The 20,191-nt window shown below is 42.3% G+C and overlaps 1 protein-coding gene across 1 annotated transcript in view; it reads left to right on the forward strand.

Moving 5' to 3' along the window:
• The window catches only part of CSMD1 (CUB and Sushi multiple domains 1), a 4,035,193-nt gene that overhangs the window by 3,231,200 nt on the left and 783,802 nt on the right, over positions 1 to 20,191 (forward strand). The window contains 1 exon segment of the mRNA XM_029596871.1: positions 18,330 to 18,448. Within this exon segment, the coding sequence (XP_029452731.1) occupies positions 18,330 to 18,448 (119 nt within the window).

The following is a 20,191-nucleotide window of genomic DNA, read 5'->3' on the forward strand; positions in this document are numbered from 1 at the left end:
GTTGGCGCTCCAGGCGCCAACAAAAGTACGCGGGATTTTAGTAGATACGCGCGTAGCCGCTAAAATCCTGCATCGTCGCGTGCAAGGCTACCGATTTCGTGTAGCCGGCGCGCGCCGAGCCGCGCAGCCTGCCTCCGTTCCCTCCGAGGCCGCTCCGAAATCGGAGCGGCCTCGGAGGGAATTCGCTAACGCCCTCCCCTCACCTTTCCCTCCCTTCCTCTACCTAACCCACTCCGCCGGCCCTGTCTAAACCCCCCCTACCTTTTTTGGGGGATTTACGCCTCCCAGAGGGAGAAGTAAATCCCCGCGCGCCAGCGGGCCGCTGGCGCGCCTAGACGCAACCCGGGGGCGGTTCCGGAGGGCGCGGTCACGCCCCCGGACCGCCCCAGGCCGAAACCACGCCCCCGGGCCCGCCCCCGAAACACTGCATCCCGCCCTGAAAACGGCGCGCCGCTCGGCCCCCGCCCCCGACACGCCCCCAACACGCCCCCCTCGGAAAAGCCCGGGACTTACGCGAGTCCCGGGGCTCTGCGCGCGCCAGTAGGCCTATTGAACATAGGTGCACCGGCGCGAAGGGCCATGCTCACGTAAATCCGGGCGGATTTACGCGAGCAGGGCTCTTAAAATCCGCCCCAAAATATATCAACTTATATTTTTAAAATAGTTAGAAAAAGTACGCTTGTTAAGTACATTGATATATATATATATATATATATATATATGATTTTAATGTGTTGCATGTATTTGAGCATAAGTCTACATACATGCATATGTTATGGGGTAGAGATACATGTATTTCTTAAAATGCACCTATATTATACACATGGGTTATAAAACATTTGCATAGATTTGCTCACAGCTGCATATGATTGTATATGCCACCACGTACTTTGGAAAATTATCTTCTAAGGTTATAGAATCTGAGTTTCAAAAGTATTTACATGCATAAAATCCAGCTATATGCATTTAAATGGGCTTTTTGAAAATTGTCCTGGGGCCTGTGTGTATAAAAGTATGTGTGGAAGAGAAGACATGGTGATCCAATGAGCGGGTAAGACACACACAGACCCTGCTTCCCGGTTCCCGCTCCGAAATCAGACATACCACAGGGATTCATCAAGCACCGTGGCAGTCAGACCAGAGCTAGGTGCAGCACAGCAATGCATTGACCATTTTTTTGTGAAAAACAGACCAGAGATATCTGCAAAACTGCAACGGAAGAAAAAACCAACAGGACGGCAAGCAGATCTCAAGATGGCTGATGGACCCCCTAGCTCGCACCATAATCCCGCTAACGCCGGGTTTGTAGAAGAGGTTACCAAAGAGGTAGTACAATCGCTGGATCAGCATTTCTTGGAGTTTTCACAGCAAATAACAACAGGTAATGAAACATTACAGGAAATAAAGCATCAGGTGGAAGATACACAACAGACGCTTACAGATGTTGAAATGGAAACGCAATCATTACTACAAACTCAGGACAAATTCTCAAAACAATTAAACCAGTTAGAATCTAAGATAGATGATCTGGAAAATTGATCTAGAAGAAACAACCTTAGATTTGTTGGATTTCCTGAATCCCTATTCGATTGAGAGCTGAGAAAGGTACTGGAAGGCTGGCTAATGGTATCCCTGGGCCTAGAGGAGTTAGAAAGTTGCAGCATGGTGGCTATACCTATTGGGAAGCAAGTAGCGTTCAAGCATGTCCAGTCAATATCTGATGGCGATGGAAAATATATCATTTTATTGGGGAAATTATTTGGTAAAGATCTTACTTTTTGTAATGTGTACACACCCAATATTTACAATCACAATTTCTTTACTAATTTAGTATCTATACTGCTTCTCCACACTTGGGGGCATTTGATCATGGCAGGGGATTTTAATTGTGTTGCTGATCCCAAATTAGATAGATCATCTCAGACAGCCACACCTGGGTTGAAGATATACCAAGGCATATTTATTTATGCCAACAGCTTCAGCTTGTAGATCCCTGATGGATTCTGCATCCAGAGCTTCGTGATTATACCCACATAGCCAGAGCCCACTTATCAATGTCCCGCATTGATTACATATTAATATCACTGGCCTGCTTTTCTAGAGTAGTAAATGTGGAGATCGGCCCTTATGAATTCTCTGATCACTCAATGGTGTGGGTGGAAGCAAGAATAGGGGGACCTGGAGGGGACTAACCTTGGTGGTGTTTTCCATCTCACCTATCACAAGATAAGGCCTTCCAAACAAAAGATAAATGGAAAGAATATGAGACACATAATTCCCAGCATATGGACAATCCATCTCTCTTTTGGGAGGCAGAGAAAGCGACCATGAGGGGAGAGATCACATCCTACTTAATTCGTCAACACAAGATGATGAACAGCCGAATAATTGAACTCGGGAAAGCATTACAGAAAGGAAAGGTAAAATTAATTAATTGCCCAACCAATGATAATAAGCAGCAATATTGCGACTTGCTTTATACATTAAATTGCCATTTGCACCAGGGAGCTAAGCAGAGTATGCTTTTTCTATCTCACAAACTATACAAAGTTAGCAACAAAGCAGGCAAGTTGCTTGCAAACCTTGTAAGAGCACAAAGAGGTAATTCCTTTATAGAAGCACTCAAAGACCAAAAAGGAGTGAGACAAACAACCACCCACTCATTTGCAAAATCCTATGAGAATTCTATGGAAAATTATGAATGAATCTCCGCCTTCCACCTCCAAAACTGAAGAATTTTTTTTTCAAAATCTTCAGCTGCCTAAACTGTCACCAGCACAACTTCCAGGGTTGAACAGACCCCTTTCAATCTGAGAGATATGGGAAGGTATAGAATCCAGCCCTCTCCACAAAGCTCCTGGACCTGATGGCCTGAATACAGACTTCTACAAACTCCTTAAGACAGAATTAGGGGAGGTGTTGAGAGTCTTTTTTAATGGGGCATCCTCCACTGGTTTTTCTAAGGAGGCCAAAACAGCATTTATTGCTGTCCTACACAAAAGTGGCAAAGACCCTTTATCCCCTGCATCCTACAGACCCATTTCATTACTGAATTTTGATTTAAAACTCTATGTGAAAATCTTAGCCCCAGACTGAATGCAGTTCTTGATTTCTACCCGTCTTGATTTCTAAAAGCCAGATGGGTTTTGTGAAAGGGAAAACAGCTGGTAAGCATATTTTATGGTTATGGTTAGCCATGTCACACTGCAGAACATCTGGGATCCTAGCTCTAGCAGTGGGGTTTGATGCAGAGAAAGCATTTGATCGGGTATCATGGGAGTATCTTTTATCAGTTTTATGGAAATTTGGATTTGAGGGGGACATATTACATCAAATATCTTTACTTTACCAACACCCCAGCTCTATTATTTTGCCAATGGTCTTATGTCGTCTTCTTTTGAACTCCAAATGGGGGTAAGACAAGGCTGTCCTCTATCTCCTCTGTTATACATACTGTCATTGGACCCATTGCTGCATGCCATTGACAAAAACCCAATTATTAAAGGGCTACAATTAGGACTAGCCTTCTTCAAGGTGGCTGCTTTTGCAGATGACATGTTAGTCTTTCTGCAAGACCCGGTAATTTCCCTCCCAGCAGTGCTAGATTTGCAAGCAAAATTTGGTGAATTCTCTTGTTTAAAGATAAACTGGGACAAATCTGAAGCTCTGGATGTAACAGGTTTACTACAGACCACCTGGCCAGACTCATTCCCACTGAGATGGGTGCAGTCTGAGATGAAGTATCTTGGGGTTAAAATACAAACAGATATTAGGAACCTTTACTACTCTAATATTCTCCCTCCCCTCACAAAAACTAAACAAAAATTAAAGGAATGGAGTTCCCTTTGATTACATTATCAGGCAGGATTAAATTATTTAAAATGGTGGCACTCCCAAAATGGCTCTGTGTGCTTCAAATTTTACCATTATGGGTCAAGAAAAACACGCTATGATTTTGAATAAAGCTCTTGGATGTTTCCTGTGGCACAATAAAAGAGCATGTCTAAGTATATCTAAACTAATGAAACCCTTGCATGGAGGGGGGCTTGTGTGCCCCAACCTACATATGTATAACATTGCTTGTATCCTGAGACATGTCAATGATTGGTTGGCCGTAACTGAGATTTTCTCCCCAACAGAGCTGCTACAAGAATGATGTAAACATTATTTGCTAAGTAATCTGCTTCATATTGCCTGACAGAGACACCAAGCAACTTAACCACCTTTCCCTTTTTGGAAGATTGCTGCAAGGCCTGGAGACAACTATGTGCCAAACTTCATTTTCTTGGAGGACATCTCCATTTCTCTCCTTTATTGGTCACCCATCCTTCCAATCAGGATGGGAGAATGGGCACAATAAGGGTTGGCTATGATTTATCAACTATTCTCTGAGGATTCTGGACAAATGCACTCATTGCCACATCGCCTCTTTCATGCATATCTTCAAGTAAGTCACTTCGTAGATCACGGTCTTCCAAAGCCCTTCTCACTTTCCAAGGGGTCTCCGTTATTTAAGATTTTTCTTTTCAAAAACAGCAAGTCTGTGCCTCCATGATGCAAAAATTACGGCGACTGGATAAACGGACTTAATCTTAACTCAGGTGAACCAATGGAATGCCAACTTGAATTTTCAGCTCTCACTGAATAGTATGTTATGTTGTTTCAAGACCCTGGCCAACATTACTGAAAATGTTCAACTTAGGGAAATACAATTCAAATTTCTACAGTGTTTATATATTTCCCCTACAAGAGCCCTTCAAATCAGGATAACTTCAAATGATGAGTGTTGAAAATGCAGTGCTTCCAAGGCTACTCTTTTTCATTGTTTCTGGATGTGTACAGTGACTCAACATTTCTGGATCCAAATCTTCAGATATTTGGGAGGTTTACTGGACAAAACTTCCAATGTCATCGGAATTTTGTCTATTCAACTGCATACCAGAAACTACCACACGGAGCTCATCTTCTCATCATTTACTCCTGGCAAAAGCTTACTTACTAGAAAAACAGACAATTTTGAACAAGTGAATCCCTGATGAGAAACCACCCTATACCTTATGGCGCCTGAAATTCAATCAACTGGCCAAGTTCGAACATATATCTGCCAAAAAATCTTTGTCAACTCAGAAATACGAAAACTACCTTAATATCTGGAATCCTTACATTATATCTTTGAGTGCCACGGCCCGGAGCATGCTTCTTGCTACATGCTAGGTTCTGTTTTGTTGAGGACAAGGTGCGAACCCCTGCTGAATTGTCTCAAGGCATTTCTCCTTATCTCCATGACTCAGACAAAATTTTTTGTTGGAAATTTTGGAACTTGTACTGACAACAGAGGGAGCCATCCCCAATATATTTGTATTCACATTCATATTGTATAGGTTCTTGGGTGGGCGGGTGTGGGAGGAGGCCACCAAAAGATACATTGATGTCAAGATGTAGAAAAATTGTGTATGCAATGTTCTCAGTTAATTGTTTGAAAAAAGTATAAATAAATGACAATAAAAAAAAAGTATGTGTGGAATTGATTCTGCACATTCTTGAAAGAGATATATTGGGGAGCTGTGTTGAGGCAGAATAGCTATTTACATGAATACTATTGATTTTCAGAATTGTTTGTATAAATTTATGTGTACACATTTATTCCCTTTCCCAAGCAGGAATAAATGCTGTGCTGGGTTCCGTGTACATCTGCTGATTTTCAAAGTGGACTTAAGCATGTAAATCTCTACATGTGTAAATCTCTACATGCATGTATTTTCTATGTGTGGACCAACCCTACATAAGCTGTTATAACATTATCCTAATAGTGAACACTAAGGGACCAATACATGTGGATGGCAATTTTCAAAATGTTTTTCACATGTAAATATGTGCATACTTGCAAAAGACAATCTTTCAAAGATTGCCTTCCCTAAATACAGTTAAAAGTATGAGTGTTGCCTTTCTTCACTCATATTTAATTGTTTTTAGGGGAGAAATTTCAGGAAGCCAGTTTTGGATGGGATCAAGAAATAACACATGTAGAGTGCATTTTCAAATGAACATGTTTTTTTCAAAGCAAAAATGTTACCCACATATAAAGCAGATGCAAGTGTCTGTGCACACTTTACACCCTGGCAATTTTCAATTGAAAAGTGCATGCATACCTTTCCTTTGAAAATTAGTTATGTATCCATTTGCACCAAAAGGCACAGTTTGAAACTGGGTGAAATGACCAATTTAATCAGTTCATCCACTAATTTGCCCAGTCTATAGCTGTGTCTTCAAGACCCCCTGCTTCTTTAACCTGCACTCCCCCCAGTTGAACCACACCTCTCAGGCAGATATATAGCTAGAAATAGTTTTATTCAAACTTTACATCTCATCAGTAGCAGAAGTACCAAGCACTGAAATGGACCTGCATGGACACATTCGCACATTTCTCTTGGCCCTGAGCCGGAACCCCCATGCCTCACCTACATTCCACCCCTTTTTTCCCTGATATGAGATATTCACACATTGGTACTTGAGTGTGTATGTGGCAGGTTTATAAAATTGACCGGGCATGCTTAAGCCATACATGCATGTGCATCTCCCAGTTTTACCAAGCATATTGCTTTAAAAATTTACCTTTTAATATGCACTCTAAAATATTACTTAATAGGTTGTGCACTGAATTTTAGTATATACAAAGTGAAAAAATGCCACCATATCATCTATATGTTTTAACCATGCATGTTAGCCCTTAAAGTATAGCGTCTCAGTGTGTCTCAATACTGGTCACTAAATAGTGTATGAATGCTACAAACAATTAAGCACAGGCATTGAATGAAGCATGTGAAGACCTCTTTACCCATGGCTTCACTTCCTTTCTTTAAAGTTAGATCATGGTAAACCCAGTCCATAAGGTTAATTGCCAATGCTGAAGAGAGAACTACTGGACCCCAGGATAGGAAGGAAAAGGAAATATGAGATCTGCAGAACAGAACAAGACAGATATATTAGGTCATGCATATGACATGTGTCTTCTGTCTCAGTAAGGGTCTTGTGAGAGGATATGGTTGAGGAGAGAATGGAGCATGGAAGGACTGACTCGGGGAGAAATCTACCCACCCTTTTAGAAGCTCACAATCTGACTATACCCTTCTCTATGATTACCCTGTATTGTTGGGCCAGCCGTGCCTAGATGACAATCTTTGAAAGCCACAAAGCTCCAAGAAGAGTTCTACATTCAAACCAAATGAATTAGGGAGCTTAAAAAAGGCTTTGAAGACCAGACTGATGTTCAGAAGGAAGCATCACAATGCTTACCCTGGTCTTTGGCCAGACAACAAACCACAGTGATAGCAAAGATCATCGGTCTTCAGGTCACAAATAATATGATCATGCACCCATCAATCAAATAGATTATCACCCCCTTCAACCACATCCATGCCACAAAGGCTCACCAATATCAGAGACCCATGGATCAGAGGTAAAAAGGGAAATTCAAATTTTATTCAGAATAATGCTGCATTTCTAACATCCTTTATAGTTTCTTCTCAATGCCTTCTATGTAGGACTTAATTCTTATCTATTCCTTTCATATCTCTGTTCCTCACCATGTCTTGTACACTGTTTGAATTATCTGAAGTCATGCATAATTGTGACAGAATCAGGGTTCCATAAAGATATGAACACTATAGGAAGCTGGAAAAGTTAGCCTACCAGTGAGTGGATAAATGTGTAAGAAACTCTATAGGGAGAAAGGAAAATAAGAAAGGGTCTGGGTTACTGTAAGAAAAAGCATGCTTGGAACTGTAGTTGTCATGCCAGGAGGTAGTGAACTCTTGTGCTGCTGTTAAGTTTGCGCTTCCTAACTTCGCAAGTGCCATTTTGATGTATGGCAGCACAATTAGGCTTACTGATAACAATTCTGTTTATTTAAACTACATCATAAAAAGATATCACTATGTGGTCTTTGACATCTGAAATTGCACTGCACTTGTATTCCATCTTAAGGAAGATTTATCAAGCCACAATATTTTATGGCAGAGGGGGGATAAATATTATGGAGATGTGTCCTATGATGTTATGCCTCTCCCTGCTATAATATTGTGGACATATTGCCACGTGAATTTTTATCACGGGAAAACTCTGTGATAAAAAAAGAACACAGCAGAAGCCACAAAAAGATGCAATGGCAGCCTGCTTTGCATGGAGCTGCCATCATTTTAAAGGACTACACTGCCTGAAAAATCCCCCTGAAAGTGTCAAAAATATCCCCAGGGGTCTATGCAGCCCTTTCTCTGCCACCTATCAAGGTGGCACAGAGTCAAAAATTTGTAAAAAAAAATGGTTTTAAATCACATGATCATGCCTCACTCCTTCTGCTAAACCATCTCATTTGTTGAAGCCCCCCCTCCAACCCAACCAAAGATCCCACCAGGAACAGACCCCCACCAGTGCCCTCAAACCCCTCCTTATCAAAACATTAGACCTTGGTGGTTGAAGATGGCCCAGGGTTGTCCCCTCCCCCTTACCTCTAAAGTAGTTTCTTCTTACCACACTGTATCCTCCTCTAGTTTAGACACTCTTGCCCCTTCCCTTACCTGTCCTAAAGGAGCACAAAACTCCAGCCAAAGTACACCCATATAATTTTCTTCTTGTATTCCTGTGCCCACTCTGCAGAAGGTCTCTGGCTAAAATTCCATGAACATGCCGACTTCATATATTTCAAATTCATGCTGACCTTCTTCCAGTCTTCTATTGCATTTGACAAGCAAAACTATTATGTCCATCTGACAAACTTTCTTGCATCCAACTCTTGCCATCTCTTTGTCATATTTATTTCCCTTCTCTTTGCCTCCCCCTCCCCACCATAACTCTTTGTCTATACTATGGCTGTTTACTTCTATGAAAAGATTGACAAATGTATTCTTGAGTTCTCAACCAGGTCATTTCTACCTCTCTCTCCCCCATTTCTTTCCTCTTCCCTTCACCTGGTCACCACCACTCTCAACTCTTTTTCTAAAGACACAGTGGAGGAAAGTGCCAATCTTCTCTTCTCCTCCTTCAAACTCACCACTTATTCCTCTGACCCCATTCCCACCCAATTTCTCAGCTCTATCTCCAATGTAGTCATATCTTCCATCTATTATATCTTCAATCAATCACTTTCCACTGCAGCTGTTCTGTTGATGTGATTACACCATTCCATAAAAAGCCCTCACTGAACCCTACCTTTTCTGCCAACTATCATCCCATTTCTCTCCACCATTTTGTTTCCAAACTACTTGAATGTGCTGTTCGCCAACACTGTCTTTACTTTCCTTCATCTCAAGCCATTCTTGAACCACTCCCATCTGTTTTTTGCCTTCTATATTCCACAGAAAAAGCCATTGTCAAAGTTTCTAATGACCTGTTCAGGTTACCTTATGCTCAATATGGTCAAGACAGAGCTCCTTATCTTTTCCCCCAAGTCCATTTCCCCTCTTATTCCTTTCTCTATTTCTATGAATAACACACTGTGATTCTTCTAGTTCCCTTAGCCTATAAAATTGGAGACATCTTTGACTCCTCTTTCTCCTTCTCTATGCCTATGCAAAACATTGATAAAATTTTGCATTTCTTTCTCTATAACATCACCAAAAACTGACCATTCCTTTCAAAACACATTACCAGATCATGTATTCACTCTCTCATCACCTCCATCTTTGACTATTGCAACCTCCTTCTCAGAGTCTTCACTGGTCATACAGTAAGTCATCTTTCTTCTACAATCCATCCAAAATTCAGTTCTGTAACATCTTTCGTCAAAGTTGCTACACTCTTATAACTCCTCAAATCACTACATTAGTTCCCTATCCATTCCTGCATATAGTTCAGGATCCTCATATACTCACCTATAAGAGCCTTCATGCTGCAGGTCTTCACTACTTCTCTTCTCTTCTTCATCTCTACACCTTTCCTTGTGTTCTCCAATCCTCAGGTAAGCCAATCCTATCTATGCCAATTCCCAACTCCATGCTTTCCCCATGGCTGCACGATTTGCATGGGATAGACTTCCTGAGTTGTTGCATTATCCTCCCTCTTTTGTCTTATTTAAATCTCATCTAAATATCTACTTTCTGTTGCGTGTCCCAGCTGCAGTAGGCCCGCAACTGGCCCTACTCTCCCCCGGGCCTCAGGTCTTGGACCTGGCCCTTCCTCTTTAGCAGCGATAGGCAGCCGCCTACACACTCACATTTCTACTACTTCCCCAGGTTCTCTGGCTGCTCCGTGGCCTCCTCCAGTTCCAGTCGGGTCTCCCCATGTGCGCCTAGAGGAGACGCTGCCACCACGTAATCTCAGTCATTTGCCTTAGGCATGCACGCGCCTTTCCCGACTTTAAAGGGGCCGCAGTGGGAAACCTTCCCGCGGCCCCGGATGATGACATCCCTGGGCCCTGCTATTTAAGGCAGGCCCCGCCACTTGGTCTTTGCCTTGGCAACAGGTCTCCACATTTGTCATGTGCTTAGTTGCTACTCCTTCGTTCCTGTTCCTGCTCCTGTGCTCGTTTGTTCCAGTCCTGCGTTCCTGTTGCCAGTTCCTGAGTTCCAGTACCTGTTACCTGTTCCTGATTACCTTGGACGGATTCCTGGCTTTGACCCTTGCTTCTCCTGACTACACTTTTGGACAGATTCCTGGCTTTGACCCTTGCTCACTCTTGACCAATCTTTGCACGGATTCCTGGCTCTGACCTGTGCTCATACCTTGATCTCGTCTCCAGTTGACTGCACTGACTTCAGCCTGTACTCAACTTTGTCTCCAGCTGCCTGTCCTGACTCCAGCTTGAATCTGACTTTGCCTCCAGCTGATTACTTGGACTTGGCCTCTCTTAGGCATCTGCCTTCTTATAAGCCCAGACTTAACTTGTTTCTGTTCTCTAGCCTGCCTTAGCCTGTCCGGGCTTATGGATCCAGGCCCTGTCTTAAACTCAGCTCCTATGGACCCTGTGCCTCTCCTGCTTCCTGGTTCCCTGTCCTGAACATCCTCTTTGGGATCAACCACACGGAGGCCCACCTAAGACCAGCCCACCCTGGTACCCAAGGGCTCAACCTGCAGGGAACAAGAGCTGGTATTGGCGAAGCTCCAGTCGGCTTCACTTCTCGATCTGCTCTGCCTCCCAACGGTGGGTGCCCATGGGGATTTCTCCACGGGTATATTCAACTCCACCTCGGGCCAAGGATCCACCTCTGCAACACCTTCTTTAGATTGCTTTTAAATCTTAAACACCTGATTATTTCACTTATAGCCTCATTAATTTTTAACAATTGCCTTAAATTAAATTTTCTAAGTCTCTTTTACCCTGTATGTTTGTCTTGATTACTTTGTAAGCTCTACAGAGAAGAGACTATCTCTTATATGGTTTGTACAGCGCTGAATACGTCAAGTAGCACTATAGAAGTATTAAACAGTAGTGTGTTGTTTGCCAGTGTGTTCACACTTTTAATGGTACAGATCACAGTGTAACACAAGACTTTCTATAAATGGCTATTTCTGATTTGACACAGAGGTTATTAATGTATTAATTATAATTAATTAATCAATAGCAATGCCCTAAGGCTTTATCTAAGTCTAGCAACCATCTTTCTATTGTTATATTCACAACCTTTTTGACAGTTCTATTATCTATTTATTTTTCATCGGGCTATGTCTCTGCAAACAATTCCCTGCTTTCTATGTATCTCCTTTAGAGATGTGAATCGTTTTTTGTGTTCATGTTATTCTTCATTTTTCGGCCGCTGCGGGAAATGTCGTTTTTTTGTGGTTTGGGTCTTTTTTTTTTCGCGAAAAATTGAGTTAGTGCATGTTAACTCCCATTAGTGCGCACAACTCCCCATTAGTGCGCACTAACAAAAACCATTAGATTTTGTTACTTTTTGTTAGTTTTTGTTAGTGCACACTAATGGGAGTTAGCACACCCTAACGGGGAGTTAGCGCGCACTAACTCCTGTTACTGCGCACTAATCTGAAAAACAAATTTTCGCGAAAAAACGGAAAAATCCTGATTTTTTTTAGGCTCCCTGAAACATGCCAAATTGGACAATTTTGCTGAAATGTTCCAATTTGGCAAAAACGAATGCACATCTCTATTATCTAATTCACTACTATGTGGTTCACAAAGCTCCCTTCTGAAGCTACCTCAGCCCAGCAAGTTATCAAGGCCTCTACTAGTGATAATTTTTAGTCTTACTTAAAATATAGCATACATAATAACTTTTTTTCTTCAATTAAACTATCAAAAATAATTCTCCCAGCTGGAATTGAAATGGCCAATACATCTCACAAATATATCCTGGGCCAGTCTCATAGCTCAGAAGCAGTACCGTGCACTGCCATCTGAAGGATCTCTAATTTGATTTTTAGATAGTTCTCTGCTGGGACTGGGATGTTGTGAAGGCAGCATTCACAACTCTTTGGCAGGGGAGGGAGTTATAATCTTCATTAAGGGTAACACTTGATTGCTGTATTTCGAGCCCATAGTATAGCATTCTGGAAAAATCCTGGTTCATAGATTCCAGTCTCAGGACTTTTGCTACAGAGAGCAGAATAGGAAGTGGAGAAGGTAGACCTATTAAAATAGATGGAGGGAATCCTTGGGTAGTTGCAAATCTAGATTTATAGCCCTAGAATCTACTAGTATCACTGGTTATAATGAGCTGATAAAAAAGAAGAAAGGAACTGTTCGACCAAAAAAAGGTGTCCTTCCTGAAGAACAATTTTGGCAAATAAATGGTGAAAGAGTACCCCTTCCTGCTGATTGGTTACTTCACTTACTCCCACTGTCTCTGGTGTTTCACGTGTGTAGGTTAATCTTAGAAGGAAAAAGATAACATCTATAAACTGATGTCCCATGTGCAAAGGCAGACATCAAAAATCACATTGTCGTCTTCCTGGCGATGTGATTTTATTGTGCTTCTTTTTCAAATAGGAGGTAATTTTAAAATTGTTTCCATTGATGCAAAGTTTGCGGGTACTTTTTACCTACACACTTTAAACTATTTTTCAAAGTGAAAGTATGTGCGTACTTTCCCTTTGAATATTTTCCCATCAAAAAGAAGCTATAAAAGTTTATTAATACTAATTTGTGCATGTAAGTTTTCTTAGAAATGCTATATGTATACTTTTGAATTGAAAACCCCTCCCAAACTTCACCCCCAGGAATGTCACCCTCTACTGTGGTAAAAATACACACATAGAGGCCCTATATGCTTAATTTTTCAGCACATATAGGATGTGCAATTATATTAAAGCATATTTCTGCAGATAAAATACATTTTTACCCATGGTAAGCTAATTATGGATTAATCCAATGAAGGGAGCATAGCTCTTGAAAGCTAATCACAAATGCGTTAAGCTATAAAATAAAAGGTATCAACTATACTTGTTTACCTTTTTTCTATGTATCGAAGTAGACTAACATAACTACCACACTACTTTATCAAGTATATTTTAAATAGGCTGTGCGCGCGTGAAGCCTATTTTGAAAGGCCCGGCCACGTGCATAAAGGCCGGTACGAACATATGCGCTAGCCTTCCTGCAAGGGACGGGCCCGGGGGCTTGTTCTGGGTGGGTTCTGGGTGATGGGGGCAGGGGGTGGGCTGGGACAGCAGCATTGATCACTGTCTCTGAGCCTCACATGCCGGCCAGCTGCCGATGTGTGCAAATTACTTCAGATCGGGCCTTGAAGTAAGTTGAAAAACAAGAACCAAAAAAAAAGGCATGTTTTAGGGGTTGGGAAGGAGAGGGGAAGGGGAAGGGGAAGGGAGGTTAGGGTAGGGGGTAGGGAATTTCCTTCCCAGTCCGCTTCTTTATTGGAGTGGGCTGGGAGGGAAATAGGGAAGATCAAGATGCATCACTGCGCAGTTTGCATTACTGTTTTCCCCCTTGCGTGTGCTGCACGCACGTGTACGCGGCCCAATGATTTTATAACATGTGTGTGCTGGCGCACACATGTTATAAAATTGGCACATCCATGTGTACACACCAGGTAGCACACACACATGGATGCACACGTGCTTGCTTCTTTAAAATCTACCCATATGTGTTTTAGAATGAGTAGATATGAGAGTATGAGACTGTCATAACATATATGGAACAGGGATGTGCATTCGTTTGTGACGAAATAGGAAATAGAGACAATATTTCCAAATTTGTCGCATTTCGGGGGGTGATGAAACGATAAGAAAACCCACAAAATTTTGTGTGTTTTTCTTATCAGTTTTGGGGGGGAGAAAGGGCACATTAAAAAAAACAAACCCTAAACCTACCCCAACCCTTCAAATTTAATTAATTGCAAACCCCCCAAAACTTGTCAAAATTCCCTGGTTGTCTAGCGGGTGTCCCAGGAGCGATCTCCCCCTCTCTGGCTGTCGGCTGCCACTAATCAAAATGGCGCCGATGGCCTTTTGCCCTTACCATGTGACAGGGGCTATCAGCGCCATAGGTTGGCCTCTGTTACTTGGTAGGAGCAATGGATGGCCTGCACCATTTTTTAAGATGGCACCAGCCATCTATTGCTCCTACCATGTGACAGAGGCCAGCCAATGGCACCAATAGCCCTTGTCACACGGTAAGGGCAAAGGGCCATTGGTGCCATTTTGATTACTGGCAGCCAATGGACTGAGAGCTGGAGATCACTCCCGGGACCCCCGCTGGACCGCCAGGCAATTTTGGCAAGTTTTTTGGGGGTCAGGAAGGTGGAGGGGGTTGCAATTAATTAAATTTGAAGGGTTGGTGTGGGTTTGTTTTTTTTTTTTACTACCCCTTATTGTAATTCAATTTGAAGGGTTGGGGTGTGTTTCATGCTTCGTTTTTTTTTTGTTTTTTTTTTTTTTGGGGGGGGGGGGGCAGCCGAAATAAAATTGGCCCGAACTGTGGGAAAATGAAATTTCTGACAGCAGGCCAATAACAAAGTCCGAACCACATCTCTAATATGGAATACATACTATAATTTTGTATTTATCAATCTGTGCTTTTATTTTTTCTAACTAATGGGGGTCATTCATTAAAATGCGATGTGCCATTATTGCGATTTTAACATATAAATGAGGGAAAGGGGCATGATTAGGGCAAGGTTTGGGCAGGAAAAATAATGTTATACTATTACCGCTGTGGGCGATAATGTTTTACACATTATCGACATCAGTTGCACCGGAAATAACACCACCTTTTTCAGTGGCGCTATGGGGGCAATAGTGTGAGGAGCGGCCGCAACTGCCGTGGGCAAAAACTCACCACCGCAATGCAGCCAGATGCACACTATCACCTCCCTGCCTCTTATTCTGGCCGTAGCTCATCATTCCTCTATATTTATATTTATAGTGGAATGATGAATCTAGGCTTAAAAGACTTCAATATGTATTCCATATATAATTTATAAAAATCTCACCTAGAACCTCATCTTTCCTCTTACCTAGAACCATTTTCCAAAGGAACATAATAAGAATTCACTCTATTAGAATTCACTGGGTTGCTCTAGCACAGGGGTCGGGAACCCATGGCTCGCGAGCCAGATATGGCTCTTTTGAGGGCTGCATCTGGCTCACAGACAAGTGTCGCCATACTTCGCGGTTCCCCGCTGACCCAGCTGCTCCCCGGTCCTCCGCCGCCCGGGCTTAAAATGCTGTCAGCCCGGGCGGAACGCGGCAGGACAGCTGGAGTCAGCGGCACCGGCGTGCTCTCTTCTCCCCCCCCCCCCCCGCAGCCCGGAAGAGGAAGTGGAGAGCATCGGGTGCCTGCGCGGGAAGAAGAAACCACACTAGCGTGGTCTCTTCTTCCGCGCAGGCACCCGATGCTCACCACTTCCTCTTCCGGGCCGCGGGGGGGAGGAGAAGAGAGCACGCCGACTGGAGTCATCCGGGTGCCTGCGCGGGAGTCATCGGGTGTCAGCCGGGTGCCAGCGCTGGAGTCATCGGGTGCCTGCGCGGGTCTTCCCGCGCAGGCACCCGATGCTCTCCACTTCCGGGCCGCGGGAAGAAGAGAGCACGCCGGTGCTCTCTTCTTCCCGCGGCCCGGAAGAGGAAGTGGAGAGCATCGGGTGCCTGCGCGGGAAGACCCGCGCAGGCACGCTAGTGTCCGACGGGAAGAAGACTGCAGCGCGGCTCGGAGGAAAATGAAAATCTTCAACCGTGGCCGATGGGACTCCGCCTTCGCCTCCGCGAGGGCTGAAAATGAAGGAGGTTAGCGTTGGGAGGTGGCTGCTGCTGCCGCGAGTTCCCGGGGGGGGGGGGGGGGAGGGGGAGAGAGAGAGTGAATGAATGAGCGAGCAAGCATGTGTGTTTGAGATCCTGTGTGTGTGAGTGAGAGATTGCATGTATGTGAATGATTGAGAGCCTGTATATGTGAAAGAGAGTATGTCTGTGATTGAGATCCTGCCTGTGAGAGAGAGAGCATGAATGTAAGTTTACCATTGGGAACCTGTATGTGTAAGTTTGTAATTGAAAACCTGTTTTTTTGAAAGAGTATGTGTGTATGATTGAGATCCTTTGTGTGTGAGAGAGATCATGTGTATGTATGATTAAGAGCCTGTGTGTATAAGTAAGAGAGAGATCATGTGTGTCTGTGTCTGATTGACAGCTGGTTTAGGTGATGGAGCATGTGAGTATGTGATTGAGAGCCTGTGTTTAAATGAGAGAGAGAGACCATGTGTGTCTGTGTGATTGAGAGCTGATTTAGGTGAGGGAGCATGTGAGTATGTGATTGAGAGCCTGTGTTTAAATGAGAGAGAGAGACCATGTGTGTATGTGTGTGATTGAGAGCTGATTTAGGTGAGGGAGCATGTGAGTATGTGATTGAGAGCCTGTGTTTAAATGAGAGAGAGAGACCATGTGTGTATGTGTGTGATTGAGAGCTGATTTAGGTGAGGGAGCATGTGAGTATGTGATTGAGAGCCTGTGTGTAAATGAGAGAAAGAGAGGACATGTTTGTAAGCATGTGAATGAGAGTCTGTGTGTGAGAGAAAAAGACAGCATGTATTTATGTGATTGAAAGCCTGTGTGTGTGTAAGCATGAAAAGATAGACAGCATGTGTGTAAATGTGTAATTAAGAGCCTATATAAGTGAGAGAGAAAAAACATTTGTATATGTGAGTGACTGAGAGCATGTGTGTATAGGTGTGTCATTGAGAGCCAGTGTGAGAGAGAGCGCTGGTATGTGACTGAGAGAGGAGAAAGTTCCAAGCAAACCACCCCCACCTCCTGCTAATTCAGAACAATCTCAGGACACCTGGATATCAAACGTTCCCAGGTATGCAGAGCAAAAAAATTTTTGTATCCTTATTATTTTTCATTACTGGATCTTTGTGTCTGCTATTTTGAAATATTTTGTTGGTATCTGGAAATGTTTTATATGAGTTTTTAATTATTGGATATTCCACTCATCAGCTGTTTCGAAATATGTTCTTTTTGTTAGTACAGTTTTACTGCTGATGATTTTATATTTCTTGATTTGTTTTATAAGGATGTGTGATGTGTGATGTGTGATGTGTGATGTGTGATGTGTGATGAAATAACAGATATAATCTAATCTGTTATTTGTATGCTCTGAATGTTCCTTATTTAATTATCTAATTACGCAAAAATTGTAAAGCCTGTTGCTCAGTTCTGTTATATGTAAACCGACGAGATGTTCCCAACGTTCGTCGGTATATAAAAGTTACTAAATAAATAAATAAATAAATAAAATGTTTCTTTTTTCCTTTGTTACACTGCATACAGAGACTCTGGCTTGTTGCAGTTTCCAATTCAGTTTTTGTCTGCATGCTTCTTGTTATGTGTTTTGGTCTCTTTATTCTATGTTAGGTGAGGGACAGCACGTGATTCAGGTGAGGTTTTCTGCTGGCGTGTAGTTTCTGTGTAGGACTCTATAGCAGCCTGACTTGGTCCGTTTTCCTAATAGGAGATGTATTGGTGTCTTAAGGCCTGGTGTAATATTTTCAGAGACTTATTGTACTTTAAAAGTGTGATCTTACATAAAATGCACACATTTACTTGTATTTAGTTTTAAACATATTGTATGGCTCTCATGGAATTACATTTTAAAATATGTGGCGTTTATGGCTCTCTCAGCCAAAAAGGTTCCTGACCCCTGCTCTAGCAAAAGACCCTGGTTACCCTCCCCTCTTCCCTCTCCCCCCCTCCTCCCCTCCCCTCCCCATAGTTCTATTATCAGTTACACTGTAAAGCCCTGTTGGCTATTTTCACGTTGTATGGAAACCGATGTGATGTTTTCTTAACGAATGTCGGTATACAAAAACTTTAAAGAAATAAAATAGTTATTTTTTTCACATTTTCACCATTTTCCTTGCCATTTTTCTTTCCAGCTGTAGGTCTTGCTGCCTGTCCGGAACCTTTCATGCCTAGCAATGGTATTAAAATCGGAGACAGGTATATGGTGAATGACGTAGTATCCTTTCAATGTGAACCAGGATACACTTTACAGGTATTTATCTTTTTTTTTTGCTATATTTATTCCACTGAAACTTTTAGCAGACGTCTGATGTATAAATAGGTCCTGGAGTTGTTGTTAGTGTGTTACATGGGCAAACATGTCTCAAAGCCTAAAAAGAGGATATCTTCCAAAATATCTCATCTGTATAAATTAGATTGATATGTTATTTTCTAGAATGATTCACTGTCCATAGTTTACAGTAACATTTTGCATGAAGACAGCCATACAATTGTATATCTTATACATTAAAGCAGTTAATGAATTATGTTTTACGAGATGATAAAGAGAATGTCAATAGTCTGTGCATAGCAGAAAACAATAGGCTATATGGGAATTTCATACTTAAATAGTAATGTAGCAACAGTGCATTGATCTAGCAATGAAATATGACTTATGTTGTTAGAGCAATACAATGTTGTTACATTAATTTGTAAGCTTGAATGTCCCCTAAAGCCTATCTTATCGTATATCATCACAGGTGTATTTTCCACCAAAAAGGGATTTACACACCCAAAGGGTGAATCAGCATGGCATATTAAATGTTCTCTAGTGTTTCTGCTATCTCTTTGTAAGGTTTATGTCCTAGCTTTGCAAGTTTGATTAAAGCAATCAATGTTTTTGTTGATGTTTTATAAAATAAAATATTATGTCTTACACCAATATTGTAAGACTACTAAACAAATTTACATGATTATGGCATTGAAAAGAAGAAAGCAATAAATTATAGTGGTAAATGGATACAATAATATGCAACAAGTTAATGCCAGACCAGATTAAAACACTGCAAACAATTATAGAACTCTCATAAAGATTGAACATTGAGGCACAAGACCATAGGCCAAACTTGAATCAATATGAGATAATCACTGGGTCCCCTTTGAGCCAATTATACTGTGTACAAATTGATTTGCTTTGCTTTTTTTGCAATTTAAAAACTAATTTTCACTTAAGGTAGTCAGTTATCTACCACATATATAAAATCATCAAGAAGAAAAATCAAATGTACTTTCTTCAAAATGCCACCAGATGGATAACAATGCTGAAGGATAGATAAAACACTTAGCAGTGATCATATAAGTTCAGGAGCAATGTCCAATGATAAAGGAACAACAGGCACAAAAGGAGCACCTTGATGGTGATTTTTACATCAAGCCTGTCACAGGCCCATTTTTCAATCACAAACAGCAATCTGTATTGGGCAAAGATTTAGTCGCACTCCAATTTTGATGGCAACATAGCTTCCAATGTGACTTAAGTTATTCTATTTTTTCAATTTTTTATCACTACGTTCACAATGCTACACAATATGGGGTGGATTTTAAAAGGGTTACGCGCGCAGGGCCTATTTTAAAAAAGCCCAGCGACGCGCATAAAGCCCTGGGACACGTGTAAGTCCCGGGGCTTTACAAAAGGGGTGGTCCGGGGTGGGGCATGGGCATGGTGGGGTAGTCTGGGGGTGGAGCCAGAGGCCTCCGACACAGCAGCCATTACCGCTGTCTTGGAGGATCAAGTGTCGGCAGGCTGCTGGCATGCGCAAAAGGTAAGACAAGAGTCACGGGGGTTTAGAGTAGGGCTAGGGGTGGGAAAGGTTAGGGGAAGGGGTGGGAAGGTTATGTTAGGCATGCAATATATCCCTATCACACGCGAAAAGGACCTTTTTATGTGCAATAGGATGAAAATGAATGGGAGGGGAGGAGACGGCCGAGGCACCTCTGCTGGCGATAATGTGAAGAA

The sequence above is a fragment of the Rhinatrema bivittatum genome, chromosome 3, assembly GCF_901001135.1.
Source record: "Rhinatrema bivittatum chromosome 3, aRhiBiv1.1, whole genome shotgun sequence".
Lineage (NCBI taxonomy): Eukaryota > Metazoa > Chordata > Amphibia > Gymnophiona > Rhinatrematidae > Rhinatrema > Rhinatrema bivittatum.